At 33.1% G+C, this 21,249-nt stretch overlaps 1 protein-coding gene across 3 annotated transcripts in view; it reads left to right on the top strand.

Moving 5' to 3' along the window:
• LOC129808074 (E3 ubiquitin-protein ligase HECW2) overlaps nucleotides 1-21,249 on the top strand; it is a 92,550-nt gene that overhangs the window by 68,356 nt on the left and 2,945 nt on the right. The window contains exons 1-4 of one of the 3 annotated variants that reach the window (XM_055857757.1): nucleotides 951-1,253; nucleotides 2,038-2,583; nucleotides 11,802-11,993; nucleotides 17,004-17,808. In XM_055857757.1, coding sequence (XP_055713732.1) covers nucleotides 2,543-2,583; nucleotides 11,802-11,993; nucleotides 17,004-17,808 — 1,038 coding nt within the window. In that variant the 5' untranslated portion in view covers nucleotides 951-1,253; nucleotides 2,038-2,542. Of the gene's footprint in view, nucleotides 1-950; nucleotides 1,254-1,942; nucleotides 2,584-11,801; nucleotides 11,994-17,003; nucleotides 17,809-21,249 lie in introns of those variants that run through there. The other 2 variants (XM_055857758.1, XM_055857756.1) reach the window with 2 other exon arrangements.

Genomic DNA, 21,249 nt, shown 5'->3' with positions numbered 1-21,249 from the left:
GATTTTGCTTGGCTTTTGTGTGGCTTTGTCTCTGAGAAAGGTTATTACTGAATGAAGCCAGTGAGGTCTATATCACTCCTTGTAAATTACAAGGGGCCAACTCAATCTGAGCCATTTTTCAGGAGACAGCCTGAAAGATTCAACTTTGTATAAATAATTATCTCAATTAAGAATGTTAATAATAACAATTTAATTCTTTTCTATTTGTATGAGCATTATTATAAACATCGACACATACATATTTTTACCTTTCGAAATATGTTTTTTTATGAGTTACCTCTTTGTCATTCTAAATGATGCGCAAATTTTTATGAAATTAGAATGACACTTGCTTGAGTTAATCCCTTGTTTCACAAAAATTCGAACGGTAAATCTATTTTGTGCTCCTTGACTTCAAATAAAACCGCGCAAACAATCATAAAAAGTGAAATTTTGAGAAACTTTTCTAATTACGAAATTTATTGACTCATATCATCTGAAATTTTATTAAATTCTCTGTCTGAGTGCATTAAAATCTCAAAATCGCCAAAAAGTGAGTTGGCCCCTTGTAATTGCCAAGGAGCGATATCCAGCCATCTCGCTCGTTCTTATAGAAAATTTTGAAAACCTGTTTAACAACAAAAGTACGCTAGGTATTCCCCAATTAATCTTGCTCATTTGCTTTGAATTATCAATCACTTGTGCAACTCTTTATCAGCAATAAATGTTTTATTCTCAAATTATTTGCTAATGTATTAGAAAAATCAAATATTTTTTTTAGATTGATTGCAATATCAGTGAAAGGTTCTCAGTGCAAAATGCCACATAAAAGTTTAAAACGGAAGAACGTTTGGGGCGAAGTTACTCAAGCGCCAGCGTAAAGCAAAGAATGTATAGGAGAGAAAAGAACATTAGAGGAGCGCACAAGTTAGACCCCTTCTAGAAGCAAAGCACAAACCGCCTTTCTAGTCAGTTTTGGGCATTCGATCGTTTCGCGCGCACGCGGCTCAGTCTTCTTCCCACCACCAAGAAGTGGCACGCGATCGAGTGAACAAACTGTTTGTTTGGCCTCTCTCATTGGGACACATTGTTGGAAAATGAGAGAATTAACGATTTTTTTTGCTCTTGTTCCTTCGAAAATTGTTAGTGTTAGAAAAATAGTGAAATAATTGGATGATTCTCTTTAATTTTGTATTATAATCTTGGGGATCCTCCAAAAGTGAATTTCTTTGCGTGTTTTATTTTACTAATCATTTTCTTTTTCTCATGGGGTGGTTTGTTAATTGATCATGTTTTTTTTTTTGGGGGGAATTATTTGTTTGATTTTGCACCTGTTCTTCGGGAACTATTTTTTCTCAATAACATTTTTTTTGAGTGAATTGCAATTGATGAATTTTTATTAAAAATAAAATTCTTGTTTTTTCTTACATTCAATGCGTTATTTGTTTGGAAAATAGTTGCACGCGCCACAAAAAACTCTCCTAGTTTTTTTTTTTTTTAAATATTATTTTAGAAACTGAAAGTGCGCAAGCTGGAAAAGTGTTCAAAGTGCAAATTTTCACTTGAATAGAGAAAATTGCATAAAAAAAATGTGAAAATTCACTGCAAAAAGTAGCGTGTTTAGAATTTAGATTTTTGCGTATTTAATTTTTGACCTTGTTTTTCGCATTCAATTATTGACTTCTTTATTTTCTAACGCTATGTATTATTTACAATTCTTTTTTTTTATATTTCAATAACTAATCCAATGCATTTAATTTTGTACTACAATATCAATTTTTATTGATATTGGCTATTGAGTAATGTATGTTATTTTTTTTTATTATGGTGCGAAATGATGTTTTGTCTGATATTTCACACTCTGAATGTTTTGAATTCATTTTGAACTTGTATAATAAGTTTGTTTTTGTGGCTGCATTTTTTTTTTTTGAATGGTTGTATCATATTGGAAATGAAAGAGAAAAGATGGGAAAATTCACGAGAATAGTGGCAAAGAGATACTTTTTCTATTGAAGTTAAAAAATCTGTGATTTTTCATTAAATAATTCTGTTTTAAAGTGTACAAAATGCGCGTGGGTGTTTTCCATCATGTTAAGAATTTCCTTGTGTGGAAAACAATTGGAGGATTTGTTTCTCATCAATTCCTAACAAATACACCTGACTCATCAACCAATTGGTTATAAAGTGCTTCAAGACAATTTATATTTTATTCTTTATCAATATCAAGGTGAATGTCCATTTGGAAATGGGGGAAACGTGACACAATTGTATTGATGGGATTATAAATTAAATCCGTGCAATCAGCTGTAGACGCAAAGTTTCATCAATTAACTTTTTTTGTTGTTGTGTGATCTCTCAAGTGACAATTGCTCAAATGATAGCAAAAGGTTTAATTGAGAGACAAGAGTGGTTAATGTCTTTTGCTCTACAGTGTTGCAATTGAGAGCATTGAATGTTCTTTGAGAATTTCCAACACGAAGAAGTGAAAAAGTGTAACATTTTTCGCAAAGTTTGTGACAATTATCTTTTAGTACAAATGAATGAGTTGAACGTGTAAAAAAAAATGGGATTTATTACAAAGGCCATATCCATAGTATTTGCACTGTAAGTACAAAAAATGTATCTTCAACTTCTTGTAGATACAGTATTGCGTGGGAAATAGTGAGACATAGGCAGGCTATTTTAAAAAGAATTTTCAGCAAAATTATTCAGGATGTTTTAATGATCATTTTGGAATTTAATTAGTAAAGTAAGTTAGCACTAGGTTCGCACTAGCGGCGTCGTATTCTTCTTACAGCGTTCTTTGTGTTAGGCTCTGAGTTATCCCTTCGGGAGGGGTGTCATATATAGGATTAGTATTGAGAGTTAGTACATGGTGGATCGTCGATTACCATAAAGGGTCCGCCCTTACAGATTCTCTGACGGATCTAACAAGTATGGGGCTCAAGTAGACCTAGGTTGATCTTTGAAAATTTTAAGCTCGTAAAATTTGACGATAAACGATCAGGATAAGGAAATTTTGTAAAGAACCTCTTATTCCCAGTGGGCACTCAATAAGTCAAGTGGTAGAGTACTCGCTCTATAATGGAAGTGTCTCGGGTTCGAATCCCTTTCAGGTAACCAGAATTTTTTCTGGCGTTAAATGTGTTCGAATTGCATCCAGTGAGTTTCACTGCACTTAATTCCACAGGGCATAGAACTGAAAACCCCATCCCTGTATAAGGAAAAATAATAATGGATGTCTCGAACTCCCCTTGCGGGACGATATAAGTTTCGACTATGTACGGTCTGGTGGAGTGCAATATCTGGTGAAAACGGAGTAACACCTTTTTTCGCTTCTTTCAATTTTAAGGATAATAAATTAAAATTAAAATTAATAATTAAGGAAGAAACACGTAAGGTATATATATCGTTACACTTGGACTTGCACTGGGATTGGTGGACAAGATTGGATCGTGGAGGTCATCACCATGGAGAAGATAGACACAGATATAAGTTTCTCTATGGAACGTTGTGCCACAATTATTAATATTATCTTATTCCCGGTTCTAAACTCTTAGTGTAAATTGTGTGGGCTGATTATCACAGCAATTTTTTTCATGCTCTACCTGTGTCTAAATCAGAGGCCCATTAAGCCTAATAAAAAGTGAAGCTGTTTTTTAGTTTTCCTTGTAAGAATTTTGCAGCCATTGCACCGCGACTTAAACAAATTTGCTCGTAGTTCTTGTATAATTTTGCCGAACATTATGAAATATGTATTTTTAGATAGCTTTTAATGCACGATTTTGAAATATATCAGACCGATAAGTCAATTCTCTTTAGGAAAAAACTTGCCAATAGCCTTCAGTGCATCTATGCATAAACGTATGGAAAAATTTAATGTCGAGAGGCCCCTGGTCTAAATAAACATTTATTCTCTTTTAAAACGACTTAAGTCAGATTAATATTTTTAATTGGTTTTCAATGCTACAAATATTCCGGACCAATTAGAAAACCTAACTTAAAATTAAATTTAGTTAAATTGAATTAAATTTAACTAAAAATAAATCAAATAATAAATTTGTTAATTATTATTTGTACTTTCTATGTGTTTTATATCGATCCCTCAGAATATAATCCGAACAACGCGATTTTTTGCAAAATACGTTTTTTTTTGCTTTTCGGGTACTCCTTGACACCCTTTACCTTTCCGGTGAATATTATACCGAAAAGTTAATTATTTCCAAAGTTATATGGGTTTCAAATCTTAAAAATCCTATGATCAGCATGTAAAATCTCAGCTTTAAATCGCTCTCCTGAAAAGTTGGCCATTCGCGAGTTGTTCGGTTTTTATTCTGAGGGATCGATATGATCTATTAATCGAAAAAGAGCAATAGAACTGCAAAACAATTTTATATGCTCATTAATTTTTAACTGGGCGTGGCCTAAATTTGTCAATCGTTGTATTCAATAGTATTTGTTGGGAAACACATAAAGCCAAAAATAGTTATAAATAGCAATTGAGTTGTATCTTATTCGAAAATTGAATAAACTATACGACTATAGCGAATATCTTGCGAGTAAGAATACCGGAAATAACGCTAATATTGCAAAACCTCATGATATTTTAGTAATATTGATATCATATTTTTAAATATTACGAATTTAGGGAATATTATGTCTTTATTTAACGAATATTCTGAATAATTTAAATATTTGGTCAATATTATGAATATTTTGCAAAACCCGTCCAAATTGAATGCAGTACACCAAAATTATCGAATTAGTTCAGTAATTAAAATTAATATTTATTTTTTAATAATTTAACAATATTTTCTATAACGGCGTTATTACGCTTGCACATTGAAATTTTAATGTGATTCACATTAATTGTCGCTTGTGAGCGTCCAAATATGTTATTTGTGTCTTTGAGTCACTTAATATTTGGGGTTTTTCTATTTATTGATAAAGAAGTGTACTTGGCCTGCAAAAATAAGTTTAAATTTACCTAAAGCATAAATATTTTTCACATTAAAAAATTAAAGAGAAAATCGCATTAATTTTTCGCATTAATGCTATAAATCAATATATTATATATCAAATTTTGTGGGCCAAGTCTACTTTTTTATCAACAAATAGATCAAATTTTGAATATAAAATGATTCAAACACACAAATTACACATTTGGATTCTCACCAGCGACAATTAATGTGTATCATATTAAAATTTTAATGTGCAAGTGTGATAACACAGTAACACCTATTCTAATTAAATTTGTGAAAAATTTAAATATATATAATTATTTTTTAAAGTGATTTAAATTATCAGGTATGCTGTAGTACCTTTGTCACAGCTCTGTAAACTTTTCACTGGTAACAATTACATCTGACCAGAAAGTCCAGGTGTTGTTAAAGTGCCGAGGGTCAGACCGTGTATTTCCGGGCACATTGATGGGAAACATTGTGGGGTGCTCTTGGTTGATTTTATTGCGAATTTGGCTCAATATTTCGGGGTAAAGGGGTGCGAGATTGTGCAATTCACAGGGATCCGATGGCATGTGAAAGAGGCAAGGTACTGTGGTTGAATTACAGGGAACACTTGTGTATTTGCTGTTGAATTTCTCACATGAAATAGTCGCATCATTTCTCAAAGACACAATTTTGGTTTCATTTAGTTGAAATTCGGCAAATTCACTGAGAATTGGCCAGGTTTTTGAGGTGTTGAGTGATGTGAAGTAGTTTAGCGATTGGGTTTCATTATCAGGAAGTTTTCCCATCCATCCCGTGTGATTGGTTAGACCTTGAGAATTCTGGATGAACTTCCAGCCGTCGTTGAAGTAGACGATGGATTTTGTTAAGGGATTGCTGTTGTGGAGGATTTCAGTGCGTGGTGAGGGTTTGTTGGTGGAAAGTGCTGGCCAGAGATTAATACCATCGAGATTGTCAGGAAGTTCGATACTGGCCATGGCAGCTAATGTTGGTAACCAGTCTGCAGTGTGCATTAATTGGTGTGAGATGCGATGGCGTGACTGAATTTCGGGAGACCAGATTATGCCCACAGCACGAATACCCCCCTCAAATGGTCCTAACTTCTGACCACGCAGTGGATAATTGGATGCGAAATTCCTCATGTGTCCTTCCGCCATGCCACCATTATCCGCGATGAAGACAATTACGGTGTTGTTGAGAATCTGCCGAGAGTCCAAAGTATCAATTAACTGACCAATTTCTTCATCCAACACATGCGTCATTGACACAAAAAGCCTCCGTTGACGATTTCGAATGTATTTGAATTTCTTTGCAATGGCCAGAGGTGCCTGAAGATCACCGTCACCATTTGTCCCTGGTGCTATGTGACTCAGGACTAAAAATAGAGGTTGATCCTCAAAGTTGTGCTCCTTCACAATTTCAATGGCTTTCTCACTAAAAAGATTTGTGGCATACGTCCCTCTGGCTTTTTCCCAGACTTCTGTTCCATTCCTCATGTCCAGACCCTTTGATCCACCTGGCATCCGATGACTGTGATCTAGGTAGTTAATACGTGCACCCCAAGGGCCAAAATGCTGATCAAATCCTCTCTCCAATGGTGTTAGAACCTTCTGATGGAATCCCAAGTGCCATTTTCCCACTAAAACCGTTTTATACCCCCCTTCTCTGAAGTACTCAGGCATTAGCTTCTCCATTTGTCCCAATCCAGAACTCTCGTCATTCTGCAAAGGTGCTGCCTGAAGCCCCAGTCTCGAGGGATATTTCCCAGTGAAGAATGAAGCTCTAGATCCTGAACAAACTGATGGACTGTAGTAATTGTTGAGTATGAGTCCCTGATAGCCCAAACTGTCGATATTCGGAGTGTAGAATTGATTTGATCCGTGAAAGCTGACATCGTTGAAGCCCAAGTCACTTGCCATAATTATCACAATGTTCGGAAGAGGTTTTTCAGGATCAGATTCCAAATCCTGGCATTGTGAATAAGGTAAAATTACCAGAAAGTTCAAGAGATACAATTTCCCAATTAATTTCATAGTGAATGGCAATTGATTTCAAACTGATGGTTATTTGGACATTGCTGGCCCTTTTATACACAATATCTCCAATAAAGTTTTGGGCTATTAAAGAGAAATGGCAAGTTTTCAGCTTCATTTGCTTTAAGGTAAAGTTCCCTCAAGTCGGCCACACAAAAAATATTTCGTTAAATTGTTTGTAAATGGTTGTGAATCCCTATTGGGGACTTACGATATGTTCGTAAATCGTATAACCCCCTAAAAATTCGTAAATGTTTGTTTTCACAAACATTGTTCGTAACATGATCACTTAACGAGCATTTTTCGTTCAGATTTACAAAGATTTGTTTGTAAATGTTCGTAAACATGCAAAAAAATGTTCGTAAAGCTTATCATTTACAGTTTTCCTATTCTAAGTTAATGACGCTTCATCTATTTCAATCTTATTGCCTGGAAATTTTCTACGTTTAACGGCGTTATCATACTTGCACATTAAAATTTTAATGTGATTCACATTAATTGCCGCTTGTGAGCGTCCAAATATGTTATTTGTGTCTTTGAGTCACTTAATATTTGGGGTTTTTCTATTTATTGATAAAGAAGTGGAATTGGCCTGCAAAAATAAGTTTAAATTTACCTAAAACATAAATATTTTTCACATTAAAAAATTAAAGAGAAAATCGCATTAATTTTTCGCATTAATGCTATAAATCAATTTATATCAAATTTTGCGGGCTAAGTCTACCTTTTTATCAACAAATAGATCAAATTTTGAATATAAAATTATTCAAATCAAACACACAAATTACACATTTGGACTCTCACCAGCGACAATTAATGTGAATCATATTAAAATTTTAATGTGCAACTGTGATAACACAGTAAGACAGCGATGGGTGCTTATTTATTATATCTTTTTTCTTTACTATCCTAAGGTGAAAGGGTTTAGAGAGGAAGGGACAGGGATGGGTCGTTGCCCTCCCCTACACGATATTAAAACTAGAATTTAAAAAAAACAATAACAGTAAAAGCTTTAAAACTAATGAAATGTCAAATGAGATTGACAATTCCATTTCATTTTCGTTATTATGAAGGATGCAACATTTTATCTTAAAAGGCTTTTAGGGTAAATTTGCCAATTTTCGGCATAGTTGCAAATAAGAATCAAAGTCTTAAGTTTGAAATGCAATATATTTATTAATACACTTTGAAATTTCCTGTTATTTCTTTTTCAGGAGGGTTATTTGGAACTTTGAAAAGTAGTTTATCAACTTTGTTTACTTTCAATTCATTCCTAAAATATTGCAAAATCAAAAATAATATAGACTTTGCTTTGTGTGATATTTCGGCCACTTCACTGAGAAAAAAAGAGAGTGCGATTAACTTTTTTCCTCAGAACTTTAACACTTTTTAGGTGTAAAAATACATCAACATATTTTAATATTAATTTTACACCTTTTTAACTGTAAAATTAACATGAAAAAAGGGTAACTTTAACCCATAATACACCTAAAAAGCATAATATTTACACCGATTTCGGATCAATAATGCAGGGTAAAATTAACATTTCCGGAATGTTGTTTTAACTTTTTCGGATTTACTTTTTCGGAAACAGGAAATAGAAAATTTCAAAACGTCATACGGAACGAGTTTAAAATTCCATTTAATATTTTTATATGATTCGCAATCCCTGAGATCTTCCACGTAATTTATCCTGAAGACTTGAAGAGTTGACTTTGACATCCCAAATTTGCGCGCAAATTTTTGTAGCATCTTGGCCTTCCGGAACTCTTCCAACGCCTTTTTCACATCATCTTTTTTATATAGGCGATGCTATTTTCTTTCAATAGGCATTTTACATCCTAAAAATGGAGAAAAAGAACTAAAATAAATAAGAATTTTAGGGAAGCAAAAGATGCTGTCGAAATAGTAAACTAAATAGTAAATCCAGCGGGGAAATTACACTCGGTATCTAAAGAAGAATTCACTATTAACATAAACAGAAACCTTTAATTTAAACTAATCAATTTTAATGCAAAATCTCGAAGGAAAACCCTTTGTACTTCACCACAAATCACAAAGACTGCTAACAACACAAATTATTTGTTATATTTTTTGTAGGACTCTCTCCACACTGAAGTTTGTATAAAATAATTTTAACTTAAATTATATCCAAAACTTAACGATTTTTGTGTTGAGAGATTTAAAAACTTAAAAAAGTATACATATTTAAGAGAAAAAGAAATTTCGTTGCCTATTCGAAGATTAAATACATCAAATTAATTAATTTAGTTGCTTGGCTGAAATTACACTCAAAGTGGCCGAAATTTAAAGCTGGCCGGAATTTGGCACACTTGCCCTAAATAAATTTGACATCTTAAAATCAAAAATTTTTATATGAGAATACAAATTAGTTCTTAAAGGCACATTTTAAGATTTCACGCTTAAACAATTATCTTAGAATTGAGTGGATAGACAAACATGTTGCACATTCATTTTACACAAAAGACTCTACGTTTTTTTCTATTACTGTATTATAAATAAACCTAATGCCGATCAGTGAATGAAAAATCTTTGGTTTTCATAAAAGGAACATTTCTTTTTCTTATCGGAATTTCCACCCAAAAAAGACCAGTTTTGAAATGTTTTAGATTTAGACATTTCGGAGATTTTATACTGCTCAAGTATCATAAAGTATGTGGCAATAAATTTATAGTCAATTTTAAAAAGAAAGCTTATTGAAATCATCCCAAGAAGTTTCAAAAAAGATGAACTGAAGCTGCTTTGGTTACAATTCTCTGAAACAAAAAGAAAACCTAATAATTAATTTTAAAAATTATTTGAAGACTGTTTAAGAGCTATCTGAACCACATAAAACCATCGAAATCGGATTAAAATAAGATTTATGTCGATAAAAGGTTTTTTAGTCCAAGAATATCGTTTTAGGACATTATATTCTCAAAATCTTCAAATGCTATTTCTTCTAATTAAAAGCTACTCAGATCCATGAGAACGTTTTTTTTTGTACCCCCTTCGTCTAACTCTGTCAAATTCGACGCAGAAATGGAATAAAAATAAAAAATTTCCTCGAAAGAGAGTTCCTAAGTGAATTTCGTTTTTCCTAAAGGTGCTATTAGATATTTTATTGCTTTTTAAATATGCTCAAAATAATGAAAATTGGACTTTTTTTTTGAAAATGTTCGAAAAATATCTTGATCTTTGCGTTCGAAAAACGGTTTCTTTTGAGCATAATCCTCCCATGTGGCCACTTCTCTTTCTAAAATCCTAGCTACACTTTTGGCACTAAATAGAGCCTCTTATCAATCCTGAATGATGTATACACAATTTCATTTTTTTCATTCAGGGACCCTTACCATTTGGTCCTTTAACCTTGTATCTGCCATTAATTTAAACAAAAATTTCTCACTATGAACCGAAGACCGTTAATGAAAACGTTTTAAATGGATAAACTGAGAATTTAAGTTTTTTATTTTTATTTTTATTTCCGTTATTACAGGCCTAAAACCTTTCAAATCTTAATTGAATTAAAAACTTTGTAAGTTTAACGAGGAGGTCATAAGTTCTTTCTTTAGTAAAAAAAAAATATAAAAAAATAGGTCTCTTTTTTAACTCTCAATGTGAGAAATTTTTGTCAAAATTAAGCATTTTGACGGGACTTCAAAATGTTCTACTTTGACGAAAATATCTCAATATTTAGAGCACATTATATTAAAAGATATCAAACTTCGAAATTTTCGGCTTGTCACATTTCGCCCCATTTTGCTCCACATTTTTTTTATCAGTGAATTTTAACGGCTCAGGCACACCTTTTAGATCAGGAAAATTTCATAAAGTCAAAATTCACTTCTCTTGCTTTCTCAAAAGATTTGCATAAGTCTATCTCATTTTGTCGATCTCAAATTGGACTGAACTATATTAAATTTGGTGTGATGTTCAAAAGAAGAAGAAGAAGAGTGTGAAAGAGTAGGATAGATATATGCAAATACAAAGCTTTGAAGAAAGAAAGGGATGTGAATTTTGACTTTATGACATTTTCCTGATCCAAAAGGTGTGCTGCAGACATAAATGTTCGACATATTGGGTTTTAACAATTAATTGCAAATGTCTGCAAATTTTTATTAAAAGGGCGACAATGAAAGCTTTCCGTACATTAAGATTGTCCGGATTTATCACTAATTTTAATTATCATATTTATAACCTTTAAATTACAGACTATCTTCCTTTCCTTTTTTCCTAATTTACCGTGAAAAAATGAGGAAGTAAGTTAAATGTTTCAAGAAAGTACGATGAAGAGAAATGAAAACAATTACATTGTGATTTAATTTTATTTTTGCTTCATCTATCTAATAAAGAGACTCCCTCTGGAAAATGTGATACAAACAATCAAAAAATAGTAATAAAATTCATTGGTTTGTCATTGAGTGGACTTACCTAATAAATTGATTATAATTTGTGATCCAATTAGCTTTATTCTGATTCGTCTATTTGAAGGAGTGGAAAATACTCGGGTTGGGATTTTTGTTTGAAAATCATACACACATACCACGGCTAAGAACTCCTCTGTTTATCTTTTTTTTTTTAAACAATCCGTAACTGATTAAGTTGAGAAAGAAGGTAAAAAGGTAGAGAAACAGAATTGACTCTGCGAATGAGGAAGTGTGTCTTTTGTGGCAAAAGGAGGTCGAAGATTTTGGAATTTTGCGTTGATTGATAAGAAAAATAAAACAGAAAAATTAGTACCTATGGATCAGGTGTCTTAATTTTTGATTAATTTGCCCTCTTTTTTTCTATTTCCTTTCCCTTTGCGGTATTTGCGTATTAGCCTCTTCGAGAATGAGATAATGTGCTATGTTCCAGTGGAGGCCAGAAGTCCTCAGGGATCACCAAATATGGGAAATTCGAGAGCACCACAGAGAGGTCCTCCGCCCTTCCGGAGGGATTTTGAGGCGAAACTTCGTGCCTTCTACAGGAAGCTCGAGTCCAAGGGTTATGGACAAGGACCGCACAAATTGAAGTAAGTACATCCCAGTCTAAACTATCAGATTTTCAGAATCTAATTTGTCCTTATAGTAACTTCCTGCTGCCACAATTCCATATTCATTAACCGTATATTATACGTATATTTGCGTATTGTGTTCATTTAGCGATGATAATTGGGAAAATTTTGCAATTATCAAGTTTCTTTTTGTGGTTGGATACCAGTTGGTTTTGCACAAAATTATTCCCAATCTGTGACTTTGATCATTTTATTCAAAATGCATCGTAGATTTTTAGATTAGAATTTTAATGTGGAAACTAATAATGGATCAGAATTACCCAGTAATTAATTCACTGCGAATTTGCAATTCAATTAATTATATTACTTACAGTTCTAAATTGACCATTAAGTTCAGTTGAGATTGATTTTTTAAAGACACGGAAATCTGTTATAGGTCTTGACCTAGTAATTGTCGCTCTAGAATTTGCAGTGGCAGAACTTTAAGAAATGATTAAAAATAAATGCTTTTTAAAGAGTCTTAATCCCAGAAAAATGTTGCCTTAAGTTTTAAAGCCTTTACATATTGTGAAAAACAATCCTTCTAAATGGATTTAGAGGGATTTAACTTCTGCTGAACTGGTCGAATGTGAGCTAGATTGAAGATAAAGTTTACTAAATCCCAAAACCTAAGTTTAAATAAGCTTTTGACAGTTAATAATCGAATCTTTCATTCAAATGTTACTCTCAGTACTATTGACTTTTCAATATAATTTGCTATTTTTTAAATTTAATACGAAGATTTATGAGGTACAAATTATATAAGGTACATACACTAACGGCCAAAACATTAAATACACCCTTCGTAAGCTTAAATACACGTGATTTGGACCGGGAAAACGCTGTAATATCTAGTTCTATTGACTGAAATAGTTTCATATATAAACCTAAGAACAGTTTTAAACAAGATTTGAGAAAATACATGAGCTACAAAATTTATAATTTGAGGATCAGTCAAAAATTAGCTTTTTGGAAAAGAAATTCAAAAGTATAAATTTATTCTAAAACTGATGTAATCTTTTAATAATACTTTAATATAAGCTAAATACTATTAGTAAATATTATTAAGAGTCAGAAAAACTGAAAATAATACCGAGGGAATATTTTTGGTACGGATTGTGGTCGGTTTCCGGTGTGATGTGTTCTGAAAGGGGTTTCTTCTTTGAATATTGAAATTTTCAGCCCAAATTCTACTTTTTCATATATTTTTTTTTATTATTTTTCAAATTACTATTTATTATTGTTGCAATTTCATTTCTTTTACTTCATTATTTTATTTAAAAAACATGAATAAAATCATCAAATTCAGTTTTCCTCGAAGAATTTTCCTTTAGCTTTGATAAGCGCCTCACAAATTCGGGGCATCCTGTTGATCAATTTCTCCAAAATGTTAGAAGGAACTCTGCCCACACATTCTGAAGTGTTTCCACCAAGATTGGAACTGATGTCGGCGCCTAATCTCGAACCATCTGGTCTAGAAAATTCCAGAAAATTTCGATGTGGTTACAATTGGGTGATTGGGGTTTATTGGATTGGCTATTTTGACACTTATTTACCTCCGCAATAAACGAACAAAAACAGTGATAATGTCATCTTTGGTGTTCTCTCAGATGAGAGTAATATGGTAACAGTAATAAGTTCGTGCTAAAACGTAATCTAACGTGATAAATTTGCATACAAAATTTCAAGAGATACTAGCGATCCTTTCAAAGGATCAAATATGATCTATCCTTTTGAAAAGGATCCAGTATAATCTAATTTGATCCTTTCATTTTTACCAGTACACTTTTATTATATAATTGCTTGGCTCAATGTACGTTCTAAGCCAAAATTTGCCTTATACAGAAAAGATCACTGTCTAATCACTGGATAGTGCCCCGATCTCCCTTATACGGAATTTAGGTTGCATCCTTAGAGTAATACTACGGAGAGGACGTTCGTACAAAAAATCTGTGCCAGTTTTCATATAAATTTTCCTCAAATTGAATAAAATGAATGTAACTGGCACTGGTTTCTCGGGCGATGTACGCACTTTTATAACGAATTTAATCACTGATCATCATTTAATCACTCATCAAACGGTGAGAGATATTGACTTACGGTCTTCGTTAACCCCTTCCCCCCGATTAGTCAACATTTTCTAGCAAATTTACTTACCAAAATTACCCCCTAACTTTTATCTCCTCCAAAAACATGTTTTTGGGATTACTCGAAAACGCGTCGTGCGATTTTTTTTTCATTTTTAGATATGTTTTAGAGATACCCAGGCGGACATTTCGTCCTTAGACGAAAATATCGTTGAATCATTCCTAATAACGGTTTTTCAAGGTCAAAGGTTAAAAAGACACTAGAGAGCACATTTATTAAACAATTGGGGCCATGTTTGGGGTCGTTGGAAAGGTCTTGGAATTTCCTATAAAACTGAACCGGTTCCAATCGGTTTTGAATCGGTAATGAACCGGTTCATAACAGATAAAAAAATATTATCTGAAAATCAATCCTATTACTTTTAAAACTATTTTGGGGGATCTTTTGAGGGATTTATGAATCGGTTCAAATCGGTTATTAACCGGTAAACGGTAAATGATGAGAAATTACTTTTGCGGTATAGCATCTAAGTCACGAGTTCGAGCATTTCACAAAGCCTGGGATGCTTTGCCACTCCTTTTATTTAATTGTTTTGATTGTTCTGATAAAATATATTATTATTTTGCAACATATTAATTATGGAAAACAATTGAAATTACACGAAGACTGCCCAGAATGAGTAAAATGGTCGATTTATGCGAATTAAGCGAAATTGATAAAAAGCAGACTTCAGCAGTGATGATTATTTCTCTAATTCGTCCTTTAATATTCCTGAGCGTGAAACAAGGCCAGAAGATGAGCAATGCATTTCAAAGGACCTTCAAATTATACAAGAAGGTGACGTTTTCATACCTAGCCTGTGACCTATTCGTAAAAATCAGCCTCATTGAAACACCTTGAGCTTCATTAACGTATAATTATAAAAATTCTAAACGTTTTATTCCTAAAAATTATCATTTTTTAAATATTCATACAACATTCATCCATAAAACACGGTAGAAATTCATTTATTTTACTATTTGTTCACTATTTTTCAATAAAAACATTTCAGTCTATTGATGCCTTAAACAGAAATGACCGTCTCCAGGCGGTCTTTACCTTTTCTCACCTGGCGCCCAAATGAAAAGAGGCAATGCAGAACGCATAGTTTTTTTTGAGTTTATTGGCCCATTAATTACTATAGACAAAATTATTTAACTACTTTTTTTGCATATTAAAGAAAACACTGCGTTAGAGGGTTAATCAAAGAAAAAACAAACGAAAAATTAATATGTATTTTTGTTTTAGTTTTAAAATGTCAGTAAAGGAGTTGATAATTTTTATAAGGTTTTCATTTTATTTTTGAAAAAAAAATGATTTTTTGATTTATCTTTTAAAAGTATTTTAAATTTCGATATTTATTAAATTTTAGTAATAGGGTAAATATCCTAATGCAAAACCATTTCCAGACGCTTTAACTTTGACAGAAGATTCAACACATTAAGTTCATATTTTTTCTGAAGAGAATTACATAAATTTGCTCCTTGACTCTTCTAGAATGTTACTGTTTAGTGAAAATACTTTAAATATAATTTGAAAACTTCTTTAATACAAGAAAAATACGCGAGCGTAAAATGCTTCTATTGGAAACAAATTAATCCAAATGGAGACAAGGGAAAGTTTCTAATTGGAGACAAAGAGTGTAAGCGAAATCACGACGAAAGGCTTCAAAAACCTTGTTGAGTTGCTCTTGAGTGCAGGATTTGTTTTTATTCCTGGTCTGTACTCCTTTCCCTTCTAAAACAATAAGAAAATCTCTCCAAAAAAAACGTATTTCCGGGGTTTCCTATTGAAGCATTTGCAGACTTTTCAGAAAAACCATTTTTGTTCACGAAATAGGTAATTATTTCAGTTGAAAACTTCACGTACCGTTAACAATAAAGATTAGCACTTAATTCAACTAAAATTACTCAGATATATGACATAAATATTAAACAAAATGAATAAACAACAGTCACCTTATTGTGTTTTTCATTGGAAAACATGGTCGAACGCTGAAAAATTCAATGGTGAAAAGGTTCACTTTTAATTTTTCTGAGAAATTAACAAATTAAAATTTGTGAATATGAATAGATTTTCGATTCATTTGGAGCAAAATTAACGAAATAATGAAACTGTGGTATAGGAAATATACAAATCGCTCCTTGAAAATTACAAGGGGCCAACTCACTTTTTGGCGATTTTGAGGTTTTAATGCACTCAGATAGAGAATTTAATAAAATTTCAGATGATATGAGTCAATAAATTTCGTTATTAGAAAAGTTTTTTCAAAATTTTACTCTTTATGATTGCTTGCGCGGTTTTGTTTGAAGTCAAGGGGCACAAAATAGATTTATTGTTCAAATTTTTGTGAAACAAGGGACTAACTCAAGCAAGTTGATCCATTTTCATTCTAATTTCATGAAAATTTGCGCATCATTTAGAATGACAAAGAGCTAACTCATTAAAAAACATATTTTGAAAGGTAAAAATATGTATGTTTCGATGTTTATAATAATGCTCATTCAAATAGAAAAGAATTAAATTATTTTTATTAACATACTTAAATGAGATAATTATTTAAATACAAAGTTGAATCTTTCATGCTGTCTCCTGAAAAATGGCTCAGATTGAGTTGGCCCCTTGTAATTTCCAAGGAGCGAAATATAATAATTTAGTACTGTATTTATCATGAAAACAATAACGTTTCTATTTGGAGTAGCGAAAAATTTCCATTTAAAGCAGGTTTTGAATTAGCTTAATTTACCCTATTTTTTAATTACAAAGAAAAATAATGGAAATGCAATGTTGCACTTTTGAATTGAACGCGCGAAAATGATTCTCTTTAGAAGAATTTGACACTTTGCTTTCTTGCATCTTCAGGCTGCACATTCGGAGGTCGAATTTGCTGGAGGATGCTTTCAGGCGAATAATGTCAGCTAATAAAAAAGATCTCCAGCGTGGCCGTTTGGCTGTGCTCTTTGACACTGAGGAGGGTCTCGATTACGGTGGCCCCTCGCGGGAGTTCTTCTTCTTGCTGAGTCGGGAGCTCTTTAATCCTTACTACGGCCTCTTTGAGTACTCTGCCAATGACACTTACACCGTCCAAGTGTCTCCACTTTCGGCCTTTGTGGACAATTCCCATGATTGGTTCCGGTTCAGTGGGAGAGTTTTGGGTCTGGCGTTGGTGCATCAGTATCTCCTGGATGCCTTTTTCACGAGACCCTTCTACAAGGCCCTGCTGCGTCTTCCCGTGGCACTGAGTGACCTTGAGTCATTGGACAGTGAATTCCATCAGTCACTTCAGTGGATCCGGGACAATGATATTGGTTCCGGAAGTAGCCTTGGGCTGACATTTTGTGTCACAGAGGAGCTCCTGGGGAGGGTTGTGGAGCGAGAACTGAAACCTGGTGGGAAGAATATGGGTGTAAATGAGAAGAATAAGAAGGAATATCTGGAGAGAATGGTGAAGTGGAGACTGGAAAGGGGTGTCCAGGAGCAGACTGAGTCCTTGGTTAAGGGTTTCTACGAGGTGGTTGATCCAAGGCTGGTGTCAGTGTTTGATGCCAGAGAACTGGAACTGGTGATTGCTGGAACGGCAGAGATTGACATTGCTGATTGGAGAGTTAACACTGAATATCGCAGTGGATATCACGACAATCATCAGGTCATCATTTGGTTCTGGCAGGTACGTTACTCATTTCCGTTATTTTACATATTTTTTGAACTATTTCTTGAAAGAACCCATATTTTAGAAACTCATTATCAGATATTGTAAGCGTCGCAAAATTTCATGTACTCCGATCGGGCTCAAACTTTGCCAAAGTGTTACACGTGATACTCCGTGATTATGGCTTAAAAATTTTCCGACTGGCCGCTTTTTCATGCTTATAATAACTCCCGAACTTGAGATATCCAACTTGGTACAGTAGACTGTCTCTCAATTGGGCATTTGGGGCAAAATGTCATCCGGTTTATCGATAAATTTGGGCGTCAAAACCTTTGTAAATTCCACAAAAAGCGCTCAATTATAAAGAATCACGATAAAATAGGAAGAACTGCAGCGAATTTGAGCGAATTAGCTTTATAATTAAACGTGAAAATTGTCAACAAAATTTTTCGCCCGATTGAGCGAGAGTCTACTGTACATTGACCCCCCACTACCACCCTTCCTTTCCCCATTTTAAAAACCTCCTTTTTTCGACTGCTTGGCCCCCTATGGCATCGATCGGGCTTAAATTTGGGTATTAGAGTTTTGTATTAAAAGAAAAACTCAAAGTCCCCCGACCCTCGGCCCCCGACTTCTCAGACCCGAGCTAGAAAGGGTTAGAATTTTATTCGTAAAATGACTCTACACTCTAGCTCCGGTTCTAATTGTCAGAATTCGGTCAATGAGGGCGTTTTGGAAAGTTCTCGTGAAATGCCACATCTATTTCTAACAAGGGATGTTCGTGAAATTACCGCTAGGGGCGATTTTATTAACCCTTTAAGGACGATTGGAACACCGGTGTCCCATAAAGAAAATAATTTTTCCTGACTACCCAAAGCTATTTTTTTCTTATGTCTGTACATAATTGTAAAGTAGAAGGTTGAAGGAATCTAGAATATTTTTTGCAAGTCTTTAGTTATTTGCTGTGTAGTAAATATTTAAGATCAAAAATGGCGAATTTTTAAATTCTCAAATCCATAATTGATTTTATTTATTTTTTATACTTCGAATTCTTTTTAAGAAAAACCGTTTTGGCAATAAAAACTACAATACTCATACGTAAAGCGAAAAATATTATTCATTGGTATTGTCAGAAAAATTATTTAAATTTTTGGGCTATTTTTGTCCCTATCGTTCATAGAAGCACAAAATACACCGAATCAGACTCTGTTGGATTTTCCAAGGTTAGATGTAAGACTTATCATTGATTATGTTATTAGTTATGTTATTATGTTTATTATTTTTAGTTATGTTATTAGTTATGTTATGTTATTAGTTAGTTATGTTATTATGTTATTAGTTTATATTATTATTGTTATTATTGTTGATTTTCAGTCCGTAAAAAGTGTCTCGTCGCTAAAGGTTTAAAAAGATTTTCTTCCAATTTTCTTAGTTAATTAGCTCTGACATTAAATTTAAACTGTTCCCATGAACGCTAAATCTTATTATACCCACAGAACAGTAAAATTTTCACTATGCCTGGGAACGGTAAGGTTTAACTGTTCTTATAAACACTACGAACAATAAATTTAAACTGTTCCTGTGAAGCGTTAAAATTTAAAAAATTCCCGCAAACAGTAAAATTTAAGCTGTAAATTTTAAGTTAGAAAATTGGAAAAAATTAAAATGTGAATTTTAAGTGCGAAAAGAGTTGCATTTTTTTTCGCATTTTACGCCTAAATTAAATGAGATATTGAAGAATGGATGGTATTTTTCAGTTCATTGGACCATAATTAGTCTAGAAAAAATTATCTCACTACAGTCGAGGTTCTCAAATTTGAACTCCCCAAATTTGAACGACGTGAATTCAAAATGTAAAATATGAGGTTATGTGATGAGAGTTTTTCGTGGAGTCTGAATTAGAACCATTTTTCTCCGATGTTTCCTCAATATTATCGTATTACATTAACTTGCGCAACAAATTCCATTTATTTCACAATAAATTGCATTGATATATTCTGTAAAATTATTTTTCTTAATTTAGGGAAAGTACATTTCTACTTTTCACATGAATTGCGTTACATTTTTGAAAATATCGTTCAAATTTGAGAATAGTGAGAAATGTCATCTATACCCCCCAAATGTTCAAATTTGAGGACCTCTACTGTACTTTTTCTTGCATATTAAAGAAATAGACGTTAGAGGATTAAAGAGTTCCCGTGAACAGTAAATGTTCAACTGTCTTCTAGAACAGAGAAATTTAAACTGCTCCTGGGAAAAGTAATATTTAAACTGTTCTCGAGAACAGTAATATTCAAAGAATTCCCTTGAACAGTAAAATATACTGTTCTGGCGAAAAATAAAATTTCCTGTTTAAAAGAACATTTGAAAAATAATTTTGACAGATATCCATCCATTTTTCATAATTTATATTTAATTGAAATGTACTTTAATTTTAATTCTTGATAAGTTGCTTTTAGCTGAGATTCTTTACAATCTCATCTTTTGTGATCACAGGTGAAATCCGACCTGGTCAGATCGGGCTTAAATTTTGGTTTAACACGTTTTGACAACAAGATTTCCAAAGACAAAGTTTCAAAAAAGCAAAGATTACTGAAGACAAAGATGCAAAAGACAAACTGGGAAAAACAAAAATCTAAGTTCTGGAAACCGTCAGATCCACTCCCCACCATCTCCTTCCGCCATTTTGGAATAATACCAAATTTTGTTTTCTCAATAACTTAGCCCTATGGCACCGATCGATCTGAAATTTTAGAATGTTATAGCAAGGCCTAAGAGTTTTCTATAAATAAAAAATAAGCTCCTCCGACCCCCTGACCCGAGCTGTAAGGGGTCAAAAATTGAATTTTTTGAATTTGCAAAAGGCCATATTTTTGATTCTGAAAAATTTTAGTGTTTGTAATTTTTGGAAAGCTTTCGTTGAACCCTACAACTTTTTTAACACCCAATTTCATCCGATTTAATCGAAGGTTTGATTAATCGAAAAATCGATTTTCGAAAATTCGATTTCGAATATTTTGAAAACTAGACAATGCTTTATCTTTAAATTGTAGTATGTTGTAGCTGATGTCGAGACCTTTCCTACAGTGGGTCGCACTCCTCCCTCGATGTTCCCTGATCTGTAGGGGAATTCTGTAATTTTCGTGGCATTGCCACGCGTGAGTTCGGCACCTGACAATACCATTCGAGCTTTTTTGTCATATCATTGAGTTCGAAAATGCAATTCATTGTTTTTTCAGTGAAATCCCTTTACTTGATGATTTTATGAAAATAAAGTACGTCTTAGTTGATTTGTTTAACAAAATTCATTGTCATTTGAATTGCCAGAAATCTCAAATATGTGACTTCAGGGATCGAACCCGCGACACTCCCGTCGAATGTCCTGCGCTGTACCGCTGAGCGAGCGTTGCATGCAATCTCATTCGAATTTTCTTTATTATGTGCTGCATATTTTCAACT

Source organism: Phlebotomus papatasi, chromosome 3 (assembly GCF_024763615.1).
Source record: "Phlebotomus papatasi isolate M1 chromosome 3, Ppap_2.1, whole genome shotgun sequence".
Lineage (NCBI taxonomy): Eukaryota > Metazoa > Arthropoda > Insecta > Diptera > Psychodidae > Phlebotomus > Phlebotomus papatasi.
The sequence above is the reverse complement of the archived record's forward strand: the minus strand, read 5'-3'. Positions and strand labels throughout refer to the sequence as shown.